Source organism: Corvus kubaryi, unplaced genomic scaffold (assembly GCF_017639235.1).
Source record: "Corvus kubaryi isolate FWS band 111438036 unplaced genomic scaffold, C.kubaryi_AGA036_p1.0 37398, whole genome shotgun sequence".
NCBI lineage: Eukaryota > Metazoa > Chordata > Aves > Passeriformes > Corvidae > Corvus > Corvus kubaryi.
The window spans coordinates 39,217,319-39,242,237 of record NW_024581137.1 but is presented as its reverse complement, the minus strand read 5'-3'; the positions used below and the strand labels follow the sequence as shown (position 1 = coordinate 39,242,237).

Genomic DNA, 24,919 nt, shown 5'->3' with positions numbered 1-24,919 from the left:
TTTATTATCTGCCTTCTAAATGAGGTGCTAGCTGTAAGACAAACAGTATTTCTGGCAGTGGTATAAAATATACATCTCACACAAAATATGTGTATATTTTGAGACCTGAGGAACTGCAAACATCGATCATACTCCCTGTGCTGCTGTGCAATTCATTCTGCTGCTCTCACTTCCTCATGATCTTAATGCAATTCAGTCATTAATATGGCTACTGGTATATAATGATTAATATTACTACTCATTTCTAAGACTTTTTCTTAAGCCAGCAAACATATCTGTCTCCTTTAAATGAAGAGTTATTGACAAATCCCTAATGAAGATGAGACTCTGTTTTTCTATCATCTTTTCAATTTAATTAAAGTACAAATTCTTCTGCTTTCTCAATACAATATAGCACTTAAGAAAAAAAGTCTCTCAAACAAAGGTAAAGCAGTCTAAGGTTTTGTCAAGTTCTGCTTTGTGAAAACCTATCCAAGTCATGAAAATGAAACAACAGTTCTAGTCTTTTTATTTCAGTTACCATAATAAGAAAAGCTCTGAAAAGAATGTAAGAAAGGTTATCTCACTCTTCAAATCATTCACGTGATAGTAGTAGTTTCCACTTTCTCTATCTTAAAATACGAATAAGCACTAAGTTAATGCATTTGTGGTGTAGGACAATGTTATCTTCAGTGAGAATTTCTGGAGAATGGAAGCCTCTACTATTTGGAAAGGAACCGAATCACTGGGACAGATCTGGCTGTGCCAAAAGTGTCACTAGAGGAATAAGGACCAGATCCTTCTGCTGAGGACACCATGCTCATGGGAAAGGCATTTCACACAGCTGAGCACTGCACAATCACAGTGTCCAACTCTAGGCATGCTCTACAAACACTGTTGCCCTTCCTATTGAGATAGGAAAACATTTCCTGCTTCCCAAATGGTTCCTAGCTCAATTCCTGGTCCATCCCACTCAAATACTCTGGGGATATTTGTTTCCTTTATACTCAAAGGGAAACAAGTGACATTTGCTTCCACATGTGTTACTAGAAAACTACTTTATTAAGAATTCTACAGTAAAGGTGACATTATTCTATCTTGTAGTATTGTCCAGAATATCTAGAAACAATCATTTTTCTTATGCAATGATGGCTGCAGTCAGAGATAACAAATGACATGAAACCTCCATCATAAAATGTAGTGTTCTTAAGAGCTGTATTTGTAGGCAATGATTTGACAAGACCATTTTTTCCCTGTGAGCTAACTAACAGGCACTAGTTCTGGCTTACGAATAAATTCATCTTAACATTCTGTAATTTCTAAAATGAGCTTTAAACGTGTTTAGAAATAGCTAGATCATCAAAACAAGTAAAAAATGCTACAGAATTTAGATAAACTAATTTTAAGTCAAAATATTTACTAACACATAATAAATGTACTTACTGCAACGTATATTAGCATATATTTTAGGGAAAAAAAAGGAAATAATTTCAATTGTAGGCCACCACAGATCACCAATCCAAATATCTTTTTCTCTCAAATAGCAATGAAAAAAATTAGCTTATTAATTAACAAGATAATAAATAAAACAATGTTATATATAATATAAAATATAATTAATTATATTGTAATTTCTTAATTGATTAAAAACATTTGTAGCTGACATTACGATAATTAAGCATACACATGAGTGATACACAGCATCAATTTCCAAGTTGTGTCATGTTGCTATTTTTAAAGATTTCTTATTATTACCTGGAGTAGAATTTTCCTTGTTTTGCCTTTTGTTCATGCTGCAGCCTCATGTTTTCTAGTTTGACTGGGCTTGGTATGAATCCTATTTCACAGCCTTCTTTTACCAATCGTCCTATCCACCAGTCATTATTAAATTTCTACAGATTAAACAAAAAAAAGAAAAAGGTAACATACTAAGAAATTACTGGATCTGGGATAACTTTGTTATTAGTTTTAATTTGCAGCTATGCTATTTTTTGTAATTCTTCCCTGCAGTTAATGACTGTCCTACGTTATTATGGCAATGAAGAATTGTGGTAATATACAGAAATACATTAAAATAATTATTCCTTTCAAATTATTAAAATCCACAGTGCTTAAGCAGAAACCTTCCTTCGCAGACTTCATGTTTCTCCCTGGTTTTTATTTCTACCCATTTCACCATCTTTATTTCTTCTTCCTTCACAATCTTCTCCCCTCATACATGAGAGCTGCTTTTGTTCTCCCTTCACGGTTCTCCTTGGTGGACACCAGAGACTTAGGATCTACTCTCACCTACTGCTACAATTTTTATGGAACTGTAATAACCTATTTTTCTAATTCCATTTCATTCAGTTCTCTGTTTAATTAAAAAAAACTACTTCTCAAATTCCCCAACTTCTCACTAAAATCTTCTGAAATATGACTGAATTCTGCTGCTTATATATACTCTGCTGCAGATAGCTCACATGATCTGCATTTTAAACTTACTATGATAGATCCATAAGAAAAAGATACCTTTGGATAACTAAAAAATCCTAACAATTACACAAGTCCACCATATAGTCCAATTAACTGAATTTCATCTTTATTAAATATGAGATATTGACTACTCTAATTCAATACCTTTATTCATACACACCCCTCCACCACGCATGGGGAAGGCAGTTTGTTTTGCAGAGGCCTATACAGCAGAACTATTTGCTTTTTCCATTCTTATTTATTCACCATTTTTGAATGAGAATAGGTCACTTGTGGATGGCCTCACATGCAATACTTTCAGCATTCCATGGGAATAACTACCATTAAATATTAATTTGGAATATTTATGAAACTGTAACAAAACACTGGAATGTGGAGAGAAGTTGCCTTCTTGAATCTGAAGCCATTAATGTAGATACTGTAGTGCATATTTAATTATATAATAAGTAGCTTTACCAAGTGTACAGTTAGGAATAAAGCATGTAAAATGTGTGGGCTCCCATAAAAAAAATAGTTTTATTATCATTGGTGGATCACTGATACACATCTAAATTGCAGTATTATCTTTCACTTTGGCAACTACAGAAATCTTGTGATGCCTGAGACCAACTGTCAGACATTCAGCTAACAAAAAATAAAGATTAAAATAAAAGCACTTTTAAGGTCATAAAACATAAGGAGATCTATAATATTCATTCAATGGGATGCCTTTATGAGTAAGAATACCAGCATTTAATAGGGAGCTAATCTGAAATAGCAGTTTCTCAAAGCTGTATTAGACTGAAATGTATTATTAAAATTATAACCTTTCATTACAAAAGGCTAACTAAATCATTAGCTTGGTAAAAGGGAGCCATAGATAATTAAAAACCACCATTAAATTAAAATCTGAACAGTCACTATTTTTGTCCTACAGCACAACAGACTACTAGGCAAAATATAAATTTTATTAGAAGGAATAGAAATCTGAAATCTATAGGAATTTCTTCTTCATAAAGAAATATAAGCATGCAGAATTCACTTCTGGAAAGTCTCAAAGATAAATGCTGTGTCAGTATATGAAGAGTATTAGATACTTTTTAAATTTAACAATACCACACATAATACTTTCTAATTTTATATTTTTTTGGAAATCTTGGTAGAGAGGTGTCCTGCTCTGAAGGTGCTGGCTGAAGTGAGTGATTCTCTATAATTCACCTGTGCTTGGAGTGCCAAGGGAAACACAGAAATTAATTAAACAAGAGCAAACTTATGACCATGCATTAAAGCCTCAAAAGATTCATAAGTTACTATGATGCAGCAGTTTCTTCATGCAGGAAGGAATCCTTCATCCTTTTGTGTACTGAATTTTAATGAATGTGACCTAATAATGGAGATAAATTTCCCTTATACTCAATCACTGCAGTACTTTTCACCGTTGTCCATGTACATTTGGAACTGAAGTTTTTCTTGTTTGAGCCCTCTCGGCAGTACAAATTGGTAAACAGCCCTTGCAGACAAGAAGAGGACAACATTGGTCCAGTATGGCATCATTATGCAGGCAAAAGCTACTGGTGATTAACTTAGGTTTCTTCATTTCTAGGGACAAGTTAGGTATAAAATATAGAAGCAACACTGCTTTTTATAGTCTAATATGGTTTTTTTCTTTTAATCTGCATAAATAACTAAAGTTTGGACAATTCAGTTCTCCCAGCATTAACTGTAGAGAGCACCAAAAGTACTGAAGGGGCAATACCTGGTGGGATACAGAGCCCTGGAGGGTGAGCAGGGCATGGCACAGAAGATGGAGGGGGAGGACATGGCTGTGCAGGGAAGGGCTGGGCCCGGGGCACCCTCTGAAGGAGGTTCAACCCACCCAGACTTGCTGCCAAATGCAGGGCAAGAGTCCAAGTCCAAGTTCAACTACTTGTGGATCCCTTCCCATCTCTCCATTCCAGCAGTGCAGGTGGCCTGGTCATGGGGTTCCTTCCCAACCCATCTCTGGACTAGAACCAGCAGACAACCAACTCTTCTTGACAGCTTACAGAGAAAACCACGCTTTTTTAAAGGCAATCAGCACAGAATGCCTCTTCTCTCACACCTGGGGCTGCAAGAACATTTTCATCTATTTTACCACCCCTCAGTACTACACGCAGACACAGACAATGTAAGAACTCAGCTGAGCTAAGCTTCCTTTCAAGGCATTTCTGGAGATCCAGAAAAGTTCAGGGGCCTTTTTTTTGCCTGATTTTCTTCCCTATATATATACATCTGAGACTAAGTTGTGCTGTGAAGAAAAATGCATAAACTTGAACGGAAAACTGCTGACCCTGTGTGTCTGGTGCTGTTTGAGAGTTTACCACCTCATTTGGAGTGCAGATGGAATAGATGACTACACAAACCCATTTGATCTAACCAAACTGAGCTGTATTTTCCAGTACTTCAAGACTCACTGGAGAACACTGATGTTTTTCTTTTGCCAGGACTCTCTGCCTGCTCATCTCTTCTTTTGTCACAAGGCAGAGCAAAGAAATTCTTTCACATTACCATTAGACAGAAAGCATATTTCCTTCAATATATAGAGTCTGAATCAAAATTATCCCCTTTTTGTGTGTTTAATATATATGAAAAATTATGATCATTAGCCAAGTCTGTTTCTTGTGTTTCCTTCGTCTCTGTCCACCTCTATTTCTCTCTCTGTATTAGGAATGTTTCTTTCTTCCCAAGGCACCTGCACTAGCAGAATCATTGTGCCTCATCAATCATAACTACTGAGGGATTTTTCGATAAAACAAGACAAAGACATAATTTCAAATGCATTGGCTAGGTTGCTCTAACTTAAAACCAACTTCTATTCCTTTTTCTATAAATTTCCAGATCCAGATGGGCCGTTTTGAGACAAATCACAATGGAATACGACCAAAAGCTGGAAAACCTTATAAAATGAAGGTGTCATTCAAAAGGGAACAGCAGGCTACAGAGGAGGGCCTGCATGTGAAAGTTACCAAGTTATCTGCTTGGGATTGTCTTGCAAGAAGCAGAGAAAGAAAATTACTTTAGGTGTTTGAAACTGTAAAAATTTAAAATTTTCCAACTACAGGAAAAGAAAAACAATGCAGCAGATGCAAAGCACCTTTATTGACAGTTGCTATTATCTTGAAACATCATTCCAGTTCTTCAGCATGTAACTACTAATTAAATATTGTCTGTTCCCAGGAAGTAGCTTCAGTAGAAAAACAAGAGACCTGAGGATTTTGGGGTTGAGATGCAGTCACACAAGTAAAAGAGAAGAAACCCTTGGCTGCTGAATCACAGCAAACCCTCATAGTGCCAGATTAGAAAAAAACACAAATATATTATCTTTGAATAATCAGACATAAACATTTAAACCTATAAATAAGCAATTTTTACTATAGAAGAAAAGTACTTGCTTTCTGAACTTCATTAATTTGATTGTAAGAAATTTGTGCCATTGCTCCTACAAGAATAGCATTTAAAAGAACATTCAATTCCTTATACACTGTTACCTTCTTTAAATAACATTTGTAAAGTGCTCTGGCAATGTGAAGTGTTATCAACATTGCAAAATAGTAGCACTATTCCTCAAATATTCCATTAAAGAGTGATTCACTTACTCCTCTGGTTTTACTTACTTCTTTAACATGAAGAAAATCTTTAGCCTCAAATGAGATGGCCATGCCTGGGACTGGAACATCATCTTCATGAGCTGCACTGTACCCAACATTTGTCCGAACTGCAAATGCAACAGGTTTTGACTGCAAAATAGAAGATAAACATCATGAAGATTTCCCTTGCAAACACATACGTATGTACAAACACATACACAGGAGATGATTTCTGTATGTTAAGCTTTTAAAATCGTAAAAATTACAAAGAACTCTCGATGCATCCATGCAAAACATAATGGAGAATTTTGTTTACTGACATTAGCTATTAATATCAGCACATTTCACACAATACAGATTTTTAGTAGGTGATAGAGCTCTGAATTAATTTAAGCTAAATCAAATCAGTAATTAGTAATCACAATCTACTTGGCCGTCCATATAATATTGTCAGCTTGCAGTTCTGCTGCAAGTTCTGTGTTTGGGGGCTGCCATAGAAGGTCGGTTTTCAAGAGCTACAAAACCTAAGCTCCACGGACAATGGGGCTGCAAAAGGCATTGCAAGGGAAGCATGGCACTGCACCAACATTGCTCTTTCCATACCTTTCTCATCTGGGCACCCATGTGCTGGTCACTTCAGCATCATTCTAAGGCTGCCATTAGTGTAGCCCTCACAGCCTCAGTCCCCAAGAACTGTTTGGGGAAAATTACAAATTTGGAGAAGAGGTGCCAGCAGCTGCCAGTGACCCCTAAGCAAGTAATCTCACTCCACTCTGAGAGTGGAGCAATGTGCCTTGACATCATCCTGTCGTTACAAATTACCAACCATAGAGAGATCTGTTCATTCCCCTAATTCTTTCTTACACTGCTAGCTGACGTCAGTGAGTTAGAGGATTTCCCAAGTTTTGTTTACAAGAAGCAGTTGCTGGAAGAGTCACACAGAAGCCCCACATCTGCACAGCTTCTCTTTCCCAGCACCACCAGTGCTGAGCACCTCTCTGCACAGGTACAGTAATAGAAGGTGCCATCCAGCTCAGCCCAGACTACAGCTACCAAGGGCTTCCTCTTCTCAAAGGTACAACCATTTTACAGGAGAACGACATTTCTTCTGCATCATTCTAGGCTAAAAACCAGCTTGAGCTTGCTCTCCCCACAGACATGATCACCAAGTATCCCCAGGACCCGCCACTTTCCTACCCCAGGCTGAACTTTTAGCCCACCTTGTCATAACCAGATAAACTGTTAGAAGGGCATCCTGATATGATTATGTATTCATGATTACGTTTCTGAAACTGGGAATTCATGAGAACCATCATCCAAAAGTAAAATTTGGTGATTTCTGCACATCAATTAAAAAATCTTGCAGTGTTGATACAATGGGAATGTCCACTTCTTAACAGCTCAAACTCTTATCTTAGTCATCTCCTCTGTAATTTTCTCAGTGTTACTTCCACTGTTACCCTACATAAAATATACCAAACTATTACAGAACTAGTCATACCACAAAAGAAGGAGTCACACAGGCACTGGATTCCATGATATCATGTATCTTCCTTAAATATAAAAGATAGCATAAATTACTGGGTTAAAATATTCATACAAAACCTCAAAACTTTCCTGAATGTAAAAATTACAGGCTAACAGAATTGATGCTTTCTATGCTATTACTAATTTCAACACTGAAAACAGAGATAGGAAAAAGCATCGAACTGTCAAATCTCATAAGCAATACTTACAATCAAATAGTAAATCATCAAATAAATCACCCACTGTTATTAAGAATGATCATTTTGTAAGGTGCAGTAACCTGTCACTGTAGAAATGTATCTCAGAACAGGAATGGAAATATTAAGGAACGATCTGTGCCAAACACTGATAGGAGGGACAGTATGCTTGCTTATCCATTCTCACATTGCTATATCCTCTAGCAAATATAAAAAAAAATTCTCAACCACTGTGACTTACTCCTAAAAGTAACAGTGGATGAAAGACTTTAGGTTGACTAAAGACTTTAAAATCTTGGCAGCATTGCAACAAACAGACATCTCCAGGAAGTTGATGTCCTTGAAATACTTCTTAGAAGTGATCTAAAATTTTCTGTTAGAAGACAATACCTGACTACCCAAGAAAAAGAATACAATGGAAAATACTCCTGACCTATCTTAACATGAAAGTAAAGGAGCAGGTAAAATTCTCTGTCATTTTCTGCCATCAAAAAAATAATGTAAAACTCTGAGCAGAAAAACAAAGCAGAACACTGAGCTACAGATATTCACATAAGTGGTATGTCCCATTTTAGATACCTGTCACACTGGTAGAAAGGGAGACTGAATTATCATGGGATTAGACTACAATAATTCATCTAATTGAATATTTTAAACTAATTAATTTATAGAAGTTAAATGCTAGCCTTTTTACATAAATAAATAATTCTGAAGGTTTCATAGCACTGTCAAATTAAGTACCTTTCCTGAACTACATTGTCTTGAACTAAAAAAGTCCAGTTATTATATAATTAGGGTCTTATGTAAAAAAAAAATAATAATTTTTTTTGACACATATACATGTACATTTGAAAATGTATCTAGCATTTGCTTACATATTCTGCAGTTCTAAAATTAGACTGGGTCAAAACATCTAAGCACTTGCTGTTCGCTCTCTAAATCTCCATGAAGTGGGATGGCAGTTTAGCACTCAGTTAATCCACAGGCTGGACTACAGGGACAGATGCTCCCAGATGTTAAACAGTTTAACATTTCATGTCTCTCCAGAGAAACAAAGTAGCCTGGAAAAGTTCACTTATCTTCAAAAAGAAGACTTCCATCTTGTTCTTCTTTTTTTCTCCTGTATAACATTCAACCAGCTGAATAAACCCACAAGGAGAACAATCAGACCATGAACAGGGAACACACTCTGGAGTGAGGTTCTTCATGAGCCAATTTCAGATTCTGATATAAACTCAGAATATAAATCAACAAAGTCTTATTCACCAACTGTTTAACCAACTTTGGCTGCACACTTTAGGTAATGGATATAAATTAAAGTGTGTCTAGAGCAACCTTACTCAGTTTTCTCTTTTTCTATCTGGATCTCACCTCTTCCTTTACAAATTATATTTATTTTACACATCCTCATATCAACCCTCATTACTAATTCCATACTATTTACAGTATTTTTGTACTCGACTACTTATATTTCCTTGTGTCATGATTAACTTGTATTGAATGTAACACAAGCATTTGGACATTGTATCTGCCTGGGTCAATTTGTCAGTTTAAACAAGTTTGTACCTGCTTGGTTGAATCTGTATTCAAAAAATATTTCACTCAATAACAGAGCAAAATAATACAATCTGTTCTCTAGTAATGTACTTAAAACATGACAGGGCCCTTTTTTCCCTAGAACTAATTTCAGTTTTTTTGATGCTGTGCAATAAACCCAGTGGAGGCAGCCCCCGGAGATCCCAGCCAAGGAGGCAAATTTTCTGACAGGGAATTTCCTCACAGAACAGGTCATCCCTCTCATGGCCACTAATTTTGGAATTGTTGCTTGATAATCAAGGTATCTCTATTCCTTGTCCACTACCAGGATGTAGAAAAACTGATGAAAGCATTCTCCAAACCATTTTCGTCTACACTTGGGCTTGATCTAGGATCTCTGATTCATCTCATTTCTTACTCTCTCACATCATTCCTACAGTAGAGGCACCTCTGTATTTACACCAGTTTAAATAAAACCAGAATGCACCTTTATGAAGCCACTGCCAGCTAAGACAAGAACTGACTCACAAAACTATTACAGTTACCATTTTGACAAACCGCTTGTCAAAGTTGGTGTCTGTGTTAAAGTACAGAAAATGTGTCTCAAAGCAAGTTCACTCCCTCCCTATTTCTACATAAAGCTACTCATCCTTCATCCCATCCACTTTTCACAGATGCATGCAACCTTATCCTGAAAGCAAGGAATTTTTCTTCTCTTGGGTAATGAATATAATGGGTGTCTCTCAAATCACTAACAAGTTTGCACTCATGAAAATTTAAAAAGTCACACCATTTCTTTCATCTGAGGAAAGATGATTACTGCTAGTGAACTTTTCACTAGTAGTGAACTTTTCACTAGTAGTCTTAGTAGGGAGCAAATATGACAGATGATGACCTATGTTCAGGACTATTTTCACAGAGTAGCCCTGTACATAGTATTTGTGCCATCAACAATATTAATACTCTACGTAGGACAGAGATCAATAGCACTGTGATGGCCTAATGACCGCTGTGCTAAAAACGCCTCACTTTATTTTGCCCTCCTAATGACATAAAGTCAAATATATAAAGCAGAAGACGTTCAAAAATGCTATGTTTTACAGAATTAAGTGATTTCTATTACTATTATAAAGAAATGTACAATGTTATGAAACCTATACTGTCACAAAAGTAGCTTGAGAATGCAAATGCAAAAATAATAAAAGAAATTATCTATTTTACCTCTTTTACTTTGTACACTAATTTATACATCTGTTACACAAGAAAGAAAAATCAAACCCACCTAAGAACACAGGAAATTTTGGTCCTAAATGCTGTTTATTGCTGGAGCCTCATGTCAGGTAAGTAATTGTCCAATCTCTAACAACAGCATCTGCTCAGCAATCTCATTGCTAAGGAAGCAATGACAATTCATGAATGCCCCAACAGAAAATTAGAGCATATACAGCTGCTGTCACTAAAAGGAGCAATCAAAAATATGACTTCCCAGCAAAGATCAGGCTTTCTTTTACAGCCATAGGTGTGTGTATCAAACAAGCCTGGTGAGAAGCCAGAACCACGGAGTAACAGAGGTAGGAAGGAGCCTCTGCTGTCTCCCAGTCCAATCCCTGCCCAAAACAGGTCTGTTTGATCAGGCTGCTCAGGGCTGTGTCCCAGTGAGTCTTGAACAGACTCCTCTAAGGACAGAACAACATAAGCTCTTTGTGCATCTTGCTCCAGTATTTGACCACTGTGGTTGTGAAAAATCATACAGGAACTATGGTTCTCTCATGTATCAATGAGTGAGGAACAAAAAAAATCCATAATTGAAAACAAATATTTGGTTTTATAGTCCAGTACAAGCAAAATGAAGTGTTATTACACACTGAATGTATCAATTTCCAGTTTTAATTGTAAGCGGTCTAAAAAGCGGGTTTGTGCTGAATTCAGCACTTCCAAGGAAGTGAAGGAGCTGAGAAGTACAGTGTGACACCAAAACACAGTACAATTGTAGTTAATAAGTAGCAGCCTAAGTACAATGGTATAATGACATCCAAACTCTTCTGAATTATAATGGATTTGGATAGCACAGATCCCTTCAGAAGGATCTGGGAGAGAAGCAGTTAAACACAGAATTATTTGATCTGAGTACATTTTCCTATCTGTTCCCAAAATTAGGGCAACATGAACTATGTCCAGCCATTACCAGTGCTTGCTCTGCTACCTTACAAAGGGTTGGCTCACTGAATTCTTGCCTAGGACACGTCACAATGGCTTCTCTCTGGTGCCTAACATGAATGAGCACCCTTCTGCAAAAGCAGCCAGCGAGGACTCGTGCCCGTCGCACAAGCCCACCGCGCCATCAGCCTCCCGCCTGGACTCGACACAGGCTGTAAGGGTTGCTGCACGGAAATGCAGCTATTAAAGCTTAATTGTGATTTTCCTTAGGATCAAGGCCCATTGGAGACACTTTCTGAGGAAATCTTTGGATCCTTCCAGTTCCTTGGCATCCCTCCTACAGCAGTGCCTGCTCTCAATGTTGAAGAGAAGGAAAATTTAACACATCCAGCTGGTACAAAAGAGAGTCTGCCAGATCCATTTTTTCTTAACAATAGGTAGATTTCAGAGACTTTTTTTTGTCCTCTAGTACTCTCTAGAGATACTTTTGTTACTATTTTAGCTCATCTTCACACACAGTTTGAAAGTCATGTTTCTTACTTCCTTTTGCGAAATCGTATTTTAATAGAGTCACCAATGTTGGTTTACATTCAGCTCAGGAGGCAGCAGAGACTGAAATAGCTGTACTGACGCACATCAAGCTTTCTCATATAAGCAGGGTCTTTTTTTATTAGAGCAGAATGCCAAAACTCACCAGTGGCCATGTGTTGTCTGCATGCAAGTGTGCCAGAAAGGTGGCTCTTCCGTACCACCCACTTGGGGAGTTAACGGGAACCGCTGGAAACAGGCACAGCTGAAAAAGTCTGTTTGTGCTTACTGAAAACATGCTTATTCTGGCAGCAAAAGCCAGCAGATGAAAACTGTCATTTGCAATAAAAATACTGTGCAGGAATTTCAAGTTCTTTTTTCAATGTCACAATGAGGACATTTTATGCTTATGAGACATCTTAAGCTTATGAGACAGCATTTTAGCAGATCTTAGCTTTTCGGCTAAACTGAGGTTCACATAGAGAAAAGATCTGCAGTAGCATTTTCAGGCTCTTCACAAACAAAAATTTTTCAGGAAAAGCAAAATTCTGTGACACAGCAAGCTAAAGTAAACACTAAATAAATCATCAGTGCAATGGTTAAAAATGTAGATTCTATTACCAAAAGCTCTTGAAAAACTGTTGCATCACTGAAATTGTTTCTTAATTCAGTGTTATGCATGCAAGTTTTATTGCTGGTTCCAATATTTAAGTAATTCTGCACTTCATTTTTCCAATTGGATCAGAAAGTCTCTACAACTGCTAGAGCCAAAGGTTAATGTTTGTTAAAATGTTTCACTTTTACATAATATTTTAAGTATGTTTTTCTAAGAAACTATGTTGAAAAATTCTTCCTTCATTCAAAACATACATTTTTTAGCTAGACTGCTCTATTTCCAGGAATTATATTGCTATATCTTCCAAGGATGATATTTTAGAGTCTGAAAAGCCAAATGTTCTATTAGCTCTTAACTCATACACTGAACTAAAACTGAGAAGTTATGTGAGGATATGATAAACACTAATTAGGCACTAAGCTGCCTCAATGCTCCCACCCCTTTCACATGGTTACATTTTATGGCCATAGCTTTATGTTATCTTCTACCTCACCTGGGTACCTATTGTTTATGCAGGTCTTGCACTACTTCTCATTTTTAAATTAAAATGGAATCTGTGCTGCAAATCTCCCTGACAGCCTAGATACAGATTACATAAACACAGAGCACATATCTTCAAAGCTGTGGTAAATGAGTATTTTTTAAGCTTGCAAGTTAAACATCCCAGACTTAGGAAAAGTGAAAATGAGGCTACCTTTAACTCAGGGGAATGGTGGTGGTATCTTTAACTTAGCCCTCACTGTGTATAGTATTACTGTTCAACCATTAACTTCACAATAATGTACTTTCTCCCACTGCAGCACTACAGAATCACAGCATCACAGAAGCATTAAGGCTGGAAAAGACCTCCAAGATCACCAAGCCCAACATTTGACCAAACACCACCACGTCAACTAAACCACAGCATTAAGTGCCATGTCCAGCCATTTCCTGAACACTTCCAGGAATGGTGACTCCACCACCTCCCTGGGTAGCCTGTTCCAATGCCTGAGCACTCTTTAAGTGAAAAAAGTCTTCCTGATGTCCAACCTGAACCTCCCCTGCCATTTCCTATTGTCCTTTCACTGTTGCCTGGGAGAAGAGACTGACCTCCTTTCAGGTAGTTGTAGAGAGCAATACATACTGTATCTTACTTGCATACAGGAGGATCTCTCCTTGCAAAAAATCAAGAATGTCTGAAACACAAGGAGCACTCCATAGAATCCAAGAACCCTTCAGTGGACTCATTTTTGCCATCAAGTTCCCAGTTCAAAAGAGAAAAGCAAGTGGTCTCTAAGGGATGATTTATCTCTTTTTAAAATGGCATGAATAACATTTTGCCTGACCTTATCCCATAAGGAGGAAACAAATGCACCAATCCCATGACAACAAAAGAGAAACAAAATAATCAACAACTAGTTGTTAAATACAATCAGACTATGCAGTGAAGTCTATAGCTTTATATATCTCCACAGGAAAGCTAAGATAGCACAAAACACTTTACATCTGTCATTTTCTACCTTTGGAGAACTTGACATCGTACACACAGTTTGTAGGTTTTTCTATTTAATTATGTGTGTATGTGCAATTTTCTAGGCTTAATTAAAACAAGCAACAAAAGGATCACCCCAACAATATCTTTCTAGTGTCACACTGATATTTTCAAACACCATCAGTATGACTGAAATCTCTATATCCATTGCCAAAAACTCCTTGCAACTTCCAGCACAGAATTAACAGACTGCAAATGGTTTAATATTCCGTAAGAGGCAGAGCACTAGAGCCAAGGCACACTTTGGCTCTGCTGTTCAAATATTTGCTGAAAGCAAAACAACTGTGAGACATGGGAACTAGAGCTTTTTAAAGCAAAGCTAATGAGAAATGTAGTTTTATCTAAAATTTTTCATTTTATTTAAAAATAACAAAGTTTACATGAAGCTGATACAAACCATATAAACTATTAGGGCAAATATCATAATTTTGGCAGAATAACACACATAAATAGAATAAATTCTACATGAACAACTTCATCTATATAATTCTCCTGTATCTTGTATCTCCTGTATGTTGTAATCCTCCTTTCATGCTTTGGGCAAAAGGGCAATTCTTGACTCCTCAGCCTGGCCACCACTGTGTCTGTGTACCTCTGGGAGAGCAGTGAAACCCTTCCCCTTCTCTTTGAAGGAAAGAGCTCCCAGGAGGTTTAGCACCAGCACAGCTGCTGCTGCACTGCAGTTCTGTCCCAGTACAGAAGGAGTCATGGCCTTGCTCATACACTCTGGAGATGCCTTTCTGCCAGAAAAAATTCTCCAAAGATTAAAATTAAGCTAGAGCAGAACTAGGGCTTCTCTGACATGGGCCAGGAACCAGGAAGAACCATGCAGGGGAGAAGCCAACAAAACAGCAGCTAAAAGCCAGGCTTTGGGCCATTCTGTGTCTGAGCCATGCCAAAAACACTCCATCCTCAGCACCTAAAGATTTGTGGAAGCTCTCATCTCATCCCTGTCCAAAGAAGAGTCTCTCACAGTAACAAGCTATAAATGGCATTACTTCTCTTTAATATTTCCCAGTATTCTCATTTACTTTAATATTTCCTAATAGTCTTATTTACTTTTCCTTCAGACATCTCATTTGTATTCCTTGCTCAGAGCACAAGATAAAACATGTTTCCTGGTGGGTGTATGAGATACAAGAGTGAAGTGCTGTGATGATGATATCCTTACAGAATATATCATGCAGCTGGTGCACAGCTAGTCATCTAGCCAGCAGATGAAACATTAGCTGGCAATAAACCTTACTCTTATTATAGCCATAGAACTGCTAAGGTTTAATTCCAGGCTGGATGCAGCAAGAGTTATTATAAAAACATGAAATAAAATGACACAGAATTGTAACAATTTTCTCATTGTAAGAAAAGAGACATGGCATCAAAATGCAAAGCGGCAGCAAGAATTCTAATTTGGGTTTCTAGATTTTTTTAAATTTACTGTACTTTCCTTGGCTGAGTGGACTGAATTTTCTGTGGGTAGGCAAGGACATCATTCCTCAGGCTGAACCAAAGCTAGTGGAGTGGCCTGTGCTCAGTCTGACCAGGGAATCAACCCTGTATGATACAGCTGCCTATGTGCACACAGCTGTTTTCTCCACACACAACAGTTAGTGCACATACAAGTGTTTTATTCATAAGCAGCTGCCATTTACACACTCAACATCACACAGGGTTTTACATGCCTACACCCGTTGTTGCAGCAGGTTCTCCTGGGAAGTGACTGCCAGTGGCGTGAGAATCAGCCCTTCCCCCCTCCAACCTCCAAACTGTCTTGCCTTTCATTTTATAGGGTCTAGTTTATATGAGAGAAATCCAAAATTTAGTTTCTTTCTCACCACCACATACTGTAGAGGGGAGAGCACCCAGAGAAGGGTGAGGACACTCAGCAGGAGATCCTACCACCTCTTTCTCCAGCTGGCCAATCAGAGCCTCCCCTTGCCTTTCTTCCTCTTTGTCCCATTTTTTCGGATTTTTCCCCAAAGTCCCTATGCCTATAAAGAGGTGATGCACATCATTGACTCTGGATCTGGTGAGGTGGTTGTGTGCACACCAGTGAGCTGCAACACCCCCTGTGCACCAATACCTTTTACACACAATACAAGACACTGCTGCACATCAAGTATGGTTTCCTAATAAGCAACTAAAACTCTGCAGGCTTCTAAAGCTTCTAAAAGAACAATTTAAAAATTCTGTATCTTTCCTCTAGTATCAAAAGTATATAAAATCCATGGCTATACTCCAAGGAGATCTGTAATCCTTTCTGAATTGCTGGTAGTCAACCAGAAGCCTGTAAATGGCTTTATGGCATAACCCATGTGCACAAAGTGACACCAGGGATACAGGAAAACAGATGGTGGAGTTCTGCTCTGGTTTGTTTTTGTTTTTTTTTTTTAAATTAGTTTTATTAATAGCCATTTTTTATTTCCATATTTACTTAAAGAAATTAAGAAGCTGGAGTAAAGCTTAAGAGTAGAATATTGAGCTGCAATGCTGTTATACATTCTATTTTTTGTAAATAAAAACTGTTTGCAAGATGTGGAGAACGGAAAGACAAAATACAATAAAATCAGTAGGTTATTAGTTAAATTATACATTTTAATCTTGTTTTACATTTGTATTTCATAACAAGGAAATACTCTTTTTTGCTAGCATAAAGAACTTTTAAAATTGGTTGATTGGTATCAAAGTCAAAATTTCTAGCATGTGTTTTCATGGCTATGTCATTTTTTGAGTCAGACACTGGAAGACAAAGGCATGTTTTAATTGTTTCCATCTCAAACGAATCCTTTTCTGCACAATGAGAATAAAAATTACTTAAAATGAATAAATATAAACACAATATTAACTTTATACAGTTTTGTAATTTTTTTATTACTTTAATGCAACATTATCTTAAATTTTCAAATATTCACTGTAAAATAACTCTCATTTAATAGTGTTTGATATCATGATGGATTTATGAAAACTGGTTTCACATGAAAAAATACAGATGGTGCACCTAATTAGTTAGCATCCAGTTAAAAACTGAAGACAGTTATCTGTTTAGGTATTGCTAAACAATTTACACAAACTTCTTTTTGTCACTTTGCATTCTCAACAGCATGGTAACTAAATGAAGTGGAAGTCCACTGCATAACAAAAATCACGTCTTAACAGAGTTGTGAGATAACTGCATAATCAGAATTTACATCAAGAAGATAACATTTCCTATCCAGAGATAGGAGAAAAAATATGTTGTCTAGCACAACAAATATACAAGCCTCCTCTGAAGTTCAGAATGCACTGTGAGATAGATCACTGAAACTCTCTGATTTAAGGATAAAATTAGGGAAAACAGCCAAAACAAGCCAAGGAAGGGACACAAAAGAGACACATTATAAGCAATCAAGCCTGAAGAAGATGATAAGGGTTTTATTTGAATAATTACCAATTATATAAAGAGTTCATTGTCCTAATGGCATACTTAAACTATGTAGACATTTATGAAGAATGTAATCAAGCAAGGCAAGAGTAACATCTTTGAGTGTCCTGGAAACCACAAGCAGGGAAAACAAAATAAAAGGGCTCCTCTAGGGTTGTTTCTAATCAATTGGTAGAAACTGTTTAAAACGTGAAAGTGGGAAGAAACAAGTGATCAGGATTTGGAAAAAAGTCACCAACAGTCAGGAAAGACTGGTAACAGGGGAATGAATACAATGGCCTTTGTGAAAGCAGATTTTAATACACTTGCAGTGCATTCTCAAGTATAAGTGACTCAATGAAAAAATACATTCAGGAAAGTGACAGGTCCTCACTGAAATAATATTAAAGGCACAAGCACAAACTAACCTATATGAAAAAAGATGGACAGTTCATAACCTGAAACTTTGTCATATGAATACAATAGAGCAAACAAATGGGGGAAAACTAGCATAAAATTATATATTTCTAAACTGGAAGAATGAACTAAATGAAAAAAAACACAGCACAGTTTATCAGGATAGCTGTAGATAGCCAGACACTCATCAACTCTGTGTGGAAGAAGCACTTAACTGACTCAATGGTTGTCCTAATGACAGGATTTATGAACTGGATCTCAGTTAGAACTGACTGCCAAACATGTGAAAGTCAGTACCCCATGGAAGATGACCAGGCAAGAATACAGCCCACATGGACCAAAACAATCAATCTGAGAGGGTCTGGGGCCTCACGCAGCATGTGCTGCGCTGTCTTGAGCACAGCACTTCAAGGCAAGGTTGAAGGAAGAAGAGTAACAGTTTGGACAGGAGCAGCAATGATGACGGGAGGTGTAGAACACAGCAGGGAGAACAGAGAAAACTACTTATTTTCTGTCAGAAGGTTCAAGAAAAAGTTATGCAAATACCTATAATGTGTGTAGAAGAACAGACTTGGGAATGCCTTTAAATACCTCTAAGTCTTAATTTTATTTTACTCTCTGAACTTTTTCACATATACATAAGTTTATTTTTAAAACAAAATACGTCAAATCTTACTAAACTCTTTTAATTTCAGATTTTATCTCCAGCCTTTGCCAGGTGCTATGTCAAAAGTGTGATCATTTAATACAAGAAAGGCAGGCAGGAAGGCAGGCAGGAAGGAAGGAAGAGACTATCAACCGCAAGGCAATGGACAGCAGAACTTAACATTCACAAAACATTCAAACTCTCAGTTTCATTACTCCCACTTGGTCAAACTCATGCTGTACATCATGGAGTCAAGAGCACAGCAAATCTCCTCTCTTGCATATCTCATAATACTGTTTTCTATGAACTGAGGTTATTTCTAATGAACTATTGTTTATCTACTTTTTGTCCCCAAAGAAAGCAAGCTCCATACACATATATTTTGGATTAGTTAATTACCTTTTTCTGGTACCTTATGAACTTCTCATGTTTTCATTAATGTGGCATCTAAGTGCTATGTATAAAAATTCATACAAGCATTCATAGTCATCTCACAGTGATATAGGAACATAGGAACAGAGAAAAGCATAAAAAAAAAAAAAAAAGACTAGGCCCACAATGACCGAAGAAAAGATTTATTGGATCCTAAAAAGAGACAAGGTGGGGTTTATATCAACTGAACAAGTTACTAAGTTGTTGGGCAGAAAACAAGCCTAAAAGACTACTCAGATCAGAAGCCACCTGTGGTAGGTCAGCTCAGGCAGTGACTTACTGAGACACAGAAAGTGCAGAAAAGTGGCCCATAAAGCCCTCCTGTATCCCTCACACTAAGGGGGCTGCCTGTGTTTGTAGGGAAGAGAAACAGATCAAGCCAACATCAATGGTGGCAGGTGAGCAGAAAGACCACAAGAAGACAGAACCAAAGTGGAAACTATGTCAGGAAATGGAAGCTCACAGGAGCTAGAAAAACAGCGAAACATGCTGGGTTGCTGAGCCCAAAGGACATTACCAAGAAGATAACATGGGTATTCAGACTTACCCCCAGAGTCAACCCTCAAAACCTAGAGGCACAGAAAGAAAAGTATCAGGTGTGAGCTACTACTAGTGGCTTCAACACCCACACTCTCAAGAAACAGGCAGGGAAAAGGCCAAGAGAGGTGGAAAGGTGGCACTCCAGAGGGCATTTTATTCAGGATTATCTGCTGCAGGGAAGCTAACACAGAGGGTCAGGTAATGATGAGGTGGCCTCCATAGGCCAGACTGGGGAGTGTTAGAATTCACTCATACAAAGCTTTTTACACCTGCCAGAAATGTGACATTTAAAACACCCTGAAGACTGAAAAAACTGTCACAGAGGGAAAAAAAATAAATAAAAAGGCAAAGAAGAGAGAAGGAGCGAGACAGCTTAAGCTGCAAAAGAGTGTGTTAGGAGAGAAATTGGTGGGATGCTGTCCTGTCACTTGTCTTTGAGCAGCAGATGAGTGTGCTGGGCCACTGGAAGCAGCCCCAACCCATGAGCTGGTACTGCCCTGCATCTCACACTGCTCAGGGAGAAAATCAGTAGAAAGAGATAGTGGGAGATCTGGCCTTTAGCTTTACCTCTGACATGATTACTGCACAGCTCTCCCCAGCTGACAAAAGTACAGCAGCCAGCAAAGCAAGGACAGAGTCTGTTGCTCAAAATATATTTTAAAATTCATTTCCTCGCCTTCTTTTTCATCTGTACTTCTCCCTATCACCTTCAACTGCTGTGCAAAGCAACAAAGGAAGGTCAGAAGCATATCCAAAGTGCAAAACTGTTCATACTCTATGTTACTTGGCAGACCTTTCTTTCTAAAATGTGTATGTGGTAGACCCAGGGGCCACAGAGAGAAAGGAAAATCTGGGAAGCAACCAGAATCTTAAAAAATTCAGTGTCACAATGAAATGCAGCTTCCCAAGAAGCTGAGGCATTTTGATGGACAATCGCCTGGCCTCTGCTAGACATTTTTGTCATGCCTCCATCCTCCCTGGCCACAGCACTGCAGCCAGGTGGCACCAAACAAAGGAACCCTGGCAAACACAGCCCTGGATGGCAGGGCTGGCCCTGGCTACACTGCCAGGACAGAAGCAGCGACCTGCTGCTCAGGAAGCAAGTTTGTCACCCTGTATATTGATTTGGGGGGTTTTGTGGCATAAAACTTAAAAAAGAGAAACAATTAAAAAAAAATCCAGTATAAATTCTATCTTTTCCAGCTGTTAGCACCTCTGTGAATGGAGATACAAAACAAACACAAACAGCAATGAACTTTTCTCAGCAGTTACAATTGTAAATTCATTCCTTTTATTTATCCTCATTTTATGCAGCAAGTCAAAGGCAAAAGTTATAAACAGAGTTTAAGTTGGAAGTATTCCCCCCTTTTTACAGTCTAGCTCACTATAATATGTTCTGGCCATGTAACTCAATGTTCTCATAAATCCCCCAAAGCCCAAACCCTTCTGATTTACCAGCACCAGCGTTATTTGCTCACAGTTTTTCTTCTTTTTTTTTTTCTTTTCCTGCACAGAATCAAACTGGCCATTTCTGATTTCAGAAGGAATAAGAGGGTGTTGGTTTACAGTGGTCTTTGCATTGAGACTGTACTTTTCTTTGCTCTGACCTTCAGAACCACTGGAACTATGGGAAAGCAGTAAACCAAAGGAAAAGTGTGAGACTTTTACACCGGGTGCCCGCAACTGTTCTCTGGTGCTCATCCAAGCAGCCTTCCAACACACCATAACCTCTGCACCCACTAAGTTTTCAGTCTTTTACACACATTTGACAGAGGGAGTAGAAGTCTAATATATAGCAAGTACTCTTAAATTTTGTGATGATATAGGTGAGCAGGTAAAAGCAAAAAATGTGTAAACAGTGCAACCAAAACACAAATGTCATCACACTTTGCGGCCAACCAAAGTCCACAAAACCAGAATTTAATAGTAGCACCGGAGAACTTTGTACTGGTCCAGTAATATAACAGCTTCAACTAGTTCAATGTGAAAAAAGATCATTTATTATCCTAAATATCAAATTCAGCTAAACATTAAACTCTACAACAGGTAACATAAAGACATGCTGTGAAAAAGCTGTGTTCTTTCAAGCCACCTATGAGAGTGTTTTTCTGCCCGTTTCAAGTGGTGAAGAGCACACTGCCTTTCACTTGCTGAGTACATTATACCAGATTGGAACTATTAGCATCAACACCAACCAATGAATTCCTTGGGAAGCAGAAGCCATGGCTGACCCAGTAACCCTTGAGAGGCTTAAGAAAAGCTTAAAAGCTTTTAAAAGTATAGCAGAGACAAGCACCCGCAAGATCCTTTATCATAAATACTGTGTCTTCTCTGGAAAAAGAAAATCTACCACCCTAGTGAAAAGACCTTGGAAGACATATCATTCTTCTCTGAGGGGGATAGTCAGACAGCTGAGAGAAGCACCATCCCGTGGGATGCAGGAGGGCAGGGAACAGAGGGAGGGGACTTTAATTCCTGGGAAAATGCCTCATGAGGTCAGGACATTACTGCTGATCCAGCCAAGAAAAGGGATGCAACTGTTCCCAGAAGGAAAAGGGAAGAAGCAAACAACATGAAACCTTTAACCTTTTTGTTCACCATATCAAAGTGGTCAACCAAAGGGTAATGGCAGCTGACTAGCTTTCACTTCCCATAACCTCACAAACCATTAGACTCCTTGGCCTTGTCATTTCTCTCCCATCAGCATTTCAAGAACTGTTCCAAGTATTGTGATTATTTTACCTTTCCTTTTTCAATTTTTTTTTTTTAAATTAAAAAAGAACTTGTTTATTAGATCACAGTGGCAAAGATCTGTTGCCTTTTTTTCCGTCTTCATCTTACGCATAAATAACTGGTTAAATGAAATCCAAGATACCAATGTTTGACTTCAAAGGAAAAAAAAATCAGCTCATTATTAAAAAACACTTGTATCCAGTGCCAAGAACAGTAAAAAGGCCAAAAGGCCAGGAAAGTAAACTCCCATGTAAGACCAGACCTAGCATTCCTGTAAAAGGCAATACATATGAAGGAAAGGACTAAAATCTTATAATGCTTAGAAATTGCTACCCTTTCATTTACATACAGAGGAAAAGAGAACATTCTCAAGTAACTCAGGTCTTTGAGGTACAGGATAAAGGATATACTTAGAACACACAACATTACAATATCTTAACATTATAGTATCCGATTTTTTTTTAACATGTGCTACAAAAGATGTGTGATTTTTCTGCCACCTTTACAAGCAACTTACTGGGTAACTGTGCTCCCAGCCAGAAGACAGAAATGAAGATGGCAATGAAGATATGCAGTTCAGATCTGCCACCTCTATAAACTTCACTAGTTCTTGTCCTTGAAAAGAATACTGTAGCCCTTCACCCAGAATATCTTCTCTCTTCCAAACAGGACATCCAGATCTCTTCAATTTTAACTACAAGCACTCTCTTGGCCCTCACAGACCTTTTTGCAGCTTAGAGAAGTTCCCAGCAGGCTCCTGGATTTCACTGTCCTCACCCCATTCCTCCAGCCGAGGGCAAAGCTGCAGCCAAAACCTCTGTTGCTCCCCTTGCTAACAGGCTGTACAGGGAAAGGACACGATCCCTCTCCACTGTCCAGTCCAGCTTCAGCCTTTCCAACCTGGCTACTCTCTCTGGCAGTCCTGCTCCTCAGAAATCTCACTGACCACTGCAGTGCTCTCACTGATTGTTGCTCTCCATTCAGTATCATATCCCTGCTCCCTCCTGGCTCCATGGTTTCCAAGAGGATGGAAAGGAATACTGGTTTTTGAGCTAATATTTTGTGGTTGCAGTGTTGGGACATCCTGCCAACATTACCCAGCCTTAGGGAACTCAGTTTGCTCAGTTAACTTGGAAGTTAATGTGATTCCCTGGTAAGTTAAAATGAGCAGGATCAGTCTTGGTTTTACACCACCTTTTCAGCAAGGTAATATCTGACAAAACCTTCCTCCTAGAGTATATTGAAGCATGGCCATTTTCCACACTCATGTTCAAGGAAGACAGAACAGCACACCACACCATGACAACAAATTACTTAAGTGAAAAATGCAAGTAAGAACTGCAAAAAAAACCTTCTCTATTTGTATTTGTGTTGACCAAAACTCAGGATATTGAATCCTTATTGAACTTAATGCAGTTCATTAATAGTGAAATGGGAAGGTGGGGAAGGAGGCAGCCCAGCTCCCTCGGGTATAGGCAGCTGCTGCCTCAAGGGACCAGGTCCCTGTTGACTGGTGCTGCTCTGCCACTGTGACCCCAGGGCAGTGGCTCCTGGAGGCTGCACCTGCTCAGCCTCCTGGGAGCCTCCTGCCTCTGCTCAGGCACAAAAGTCCTCACTCTCCTGTATAATTTAGCTAAAATACAAAATTGAACACGTAGTTCAATTATTGAATTTATTGTGCATTATTGAATTATTTAAGAAAATACTATACAGGATCTTAATCAACAAGACAGTTTAGGGTTAAGACTAAGCAGATATTTCCATCAAAGCTGTTAGGAGAAATGCTGCTTCCCAGCCTTGCTTATGGAATGGGAACGGCTGCTGATGAAAGCAAGCTAAGGGAAAGCAATTCAGTATGTACTGATTGTGTAAGCAGTCCATGAATGACAGATCTTCAGCCTTTCTGCCCTGTCTTTTGACCAATTTTCTATTAAAAAATTTATTTTTCTAACATAAAAAGGGAAATTGTGCTACAGGCTCTAAATTTTTATTTCATTTACTTGTTCCAAATTGTAACTAAGCTGTACTGATCCAAAGTTGCTGACTTCTTGCCCCCAGTGATGCTTGAAAATTGATTTGGATTAGAAAGTCACAGGTTTGAATAAGATTATTAACAAATTACTTTTAGAAAAGTGTAAGAATTGTTTTACTTAAGAAAGAAGACATAATAACAATCACTTTCCAGAAATTATTCTATTTCAGAAAAAGTTAATCTTCTCAGTCTTTTGTAGTAAACCTGTAAGGAGTTTGCTCAGTTTTGCCCCTGAGATATCCTGGCAGACAACTTCTATATCCATCAGAAACTTCCAGGAAAACTGGAAGCCCAATTCATTAATATACAATAATCTATAGGGTAAAAACCAATAGTGAAGTATTCTCTAAGGTACTCGCATGACAGGAGAACATAAATAACTAATTTACTGTTTTCAAAGTGTGGTAAACCAGCTGCTTTAAAATAATATTTATTACTAATTTAAAATAAAAGCATGTTTTATAAAGATGTGATAATCACATGAGAGTGCTCAAAACAGAAAAAGCCTCTTTTTTCATTGCATTAATTTGCCAGTAACAATTTTGCATTTAATATAAGATTTTTGAATTTC

At 38.0% G+C, this 24,919-nt stretch overlaps 1 protein-coding gene across 7 annotated transcripts in view; it reads right to left on the bottom strand.

Moving 5' to 3' along the window:
• The window catches only part of CACNB2 (calcium voltage-gated channel auxiliary subunit beta 2), a 220,072-nt gene that overhangs the window by 11,254 nt on the left and 183,899 nt on the right, over positions 1-24,919 (bottom strand). For all 7 annotated transcript variants that reach the window (XM_042043654.1, XM_042043652.1, XM_042043653.1 and 4 more), the window contains 2 exons: positions 6,087-6,209; positions 1,735-1,871 (listed from right to left, as the gene is read on the bottom strand). In XM_042043654.1, coding sequence (XP_041899588.1) covers positions 1,735-1,871; positions 6,087-6,209 — 260 coding nt within the window. The remainder of the gene's footprint in view (positions 1-1,734; positions 1,872-6,086; positions 6,210-24,919) is intronic.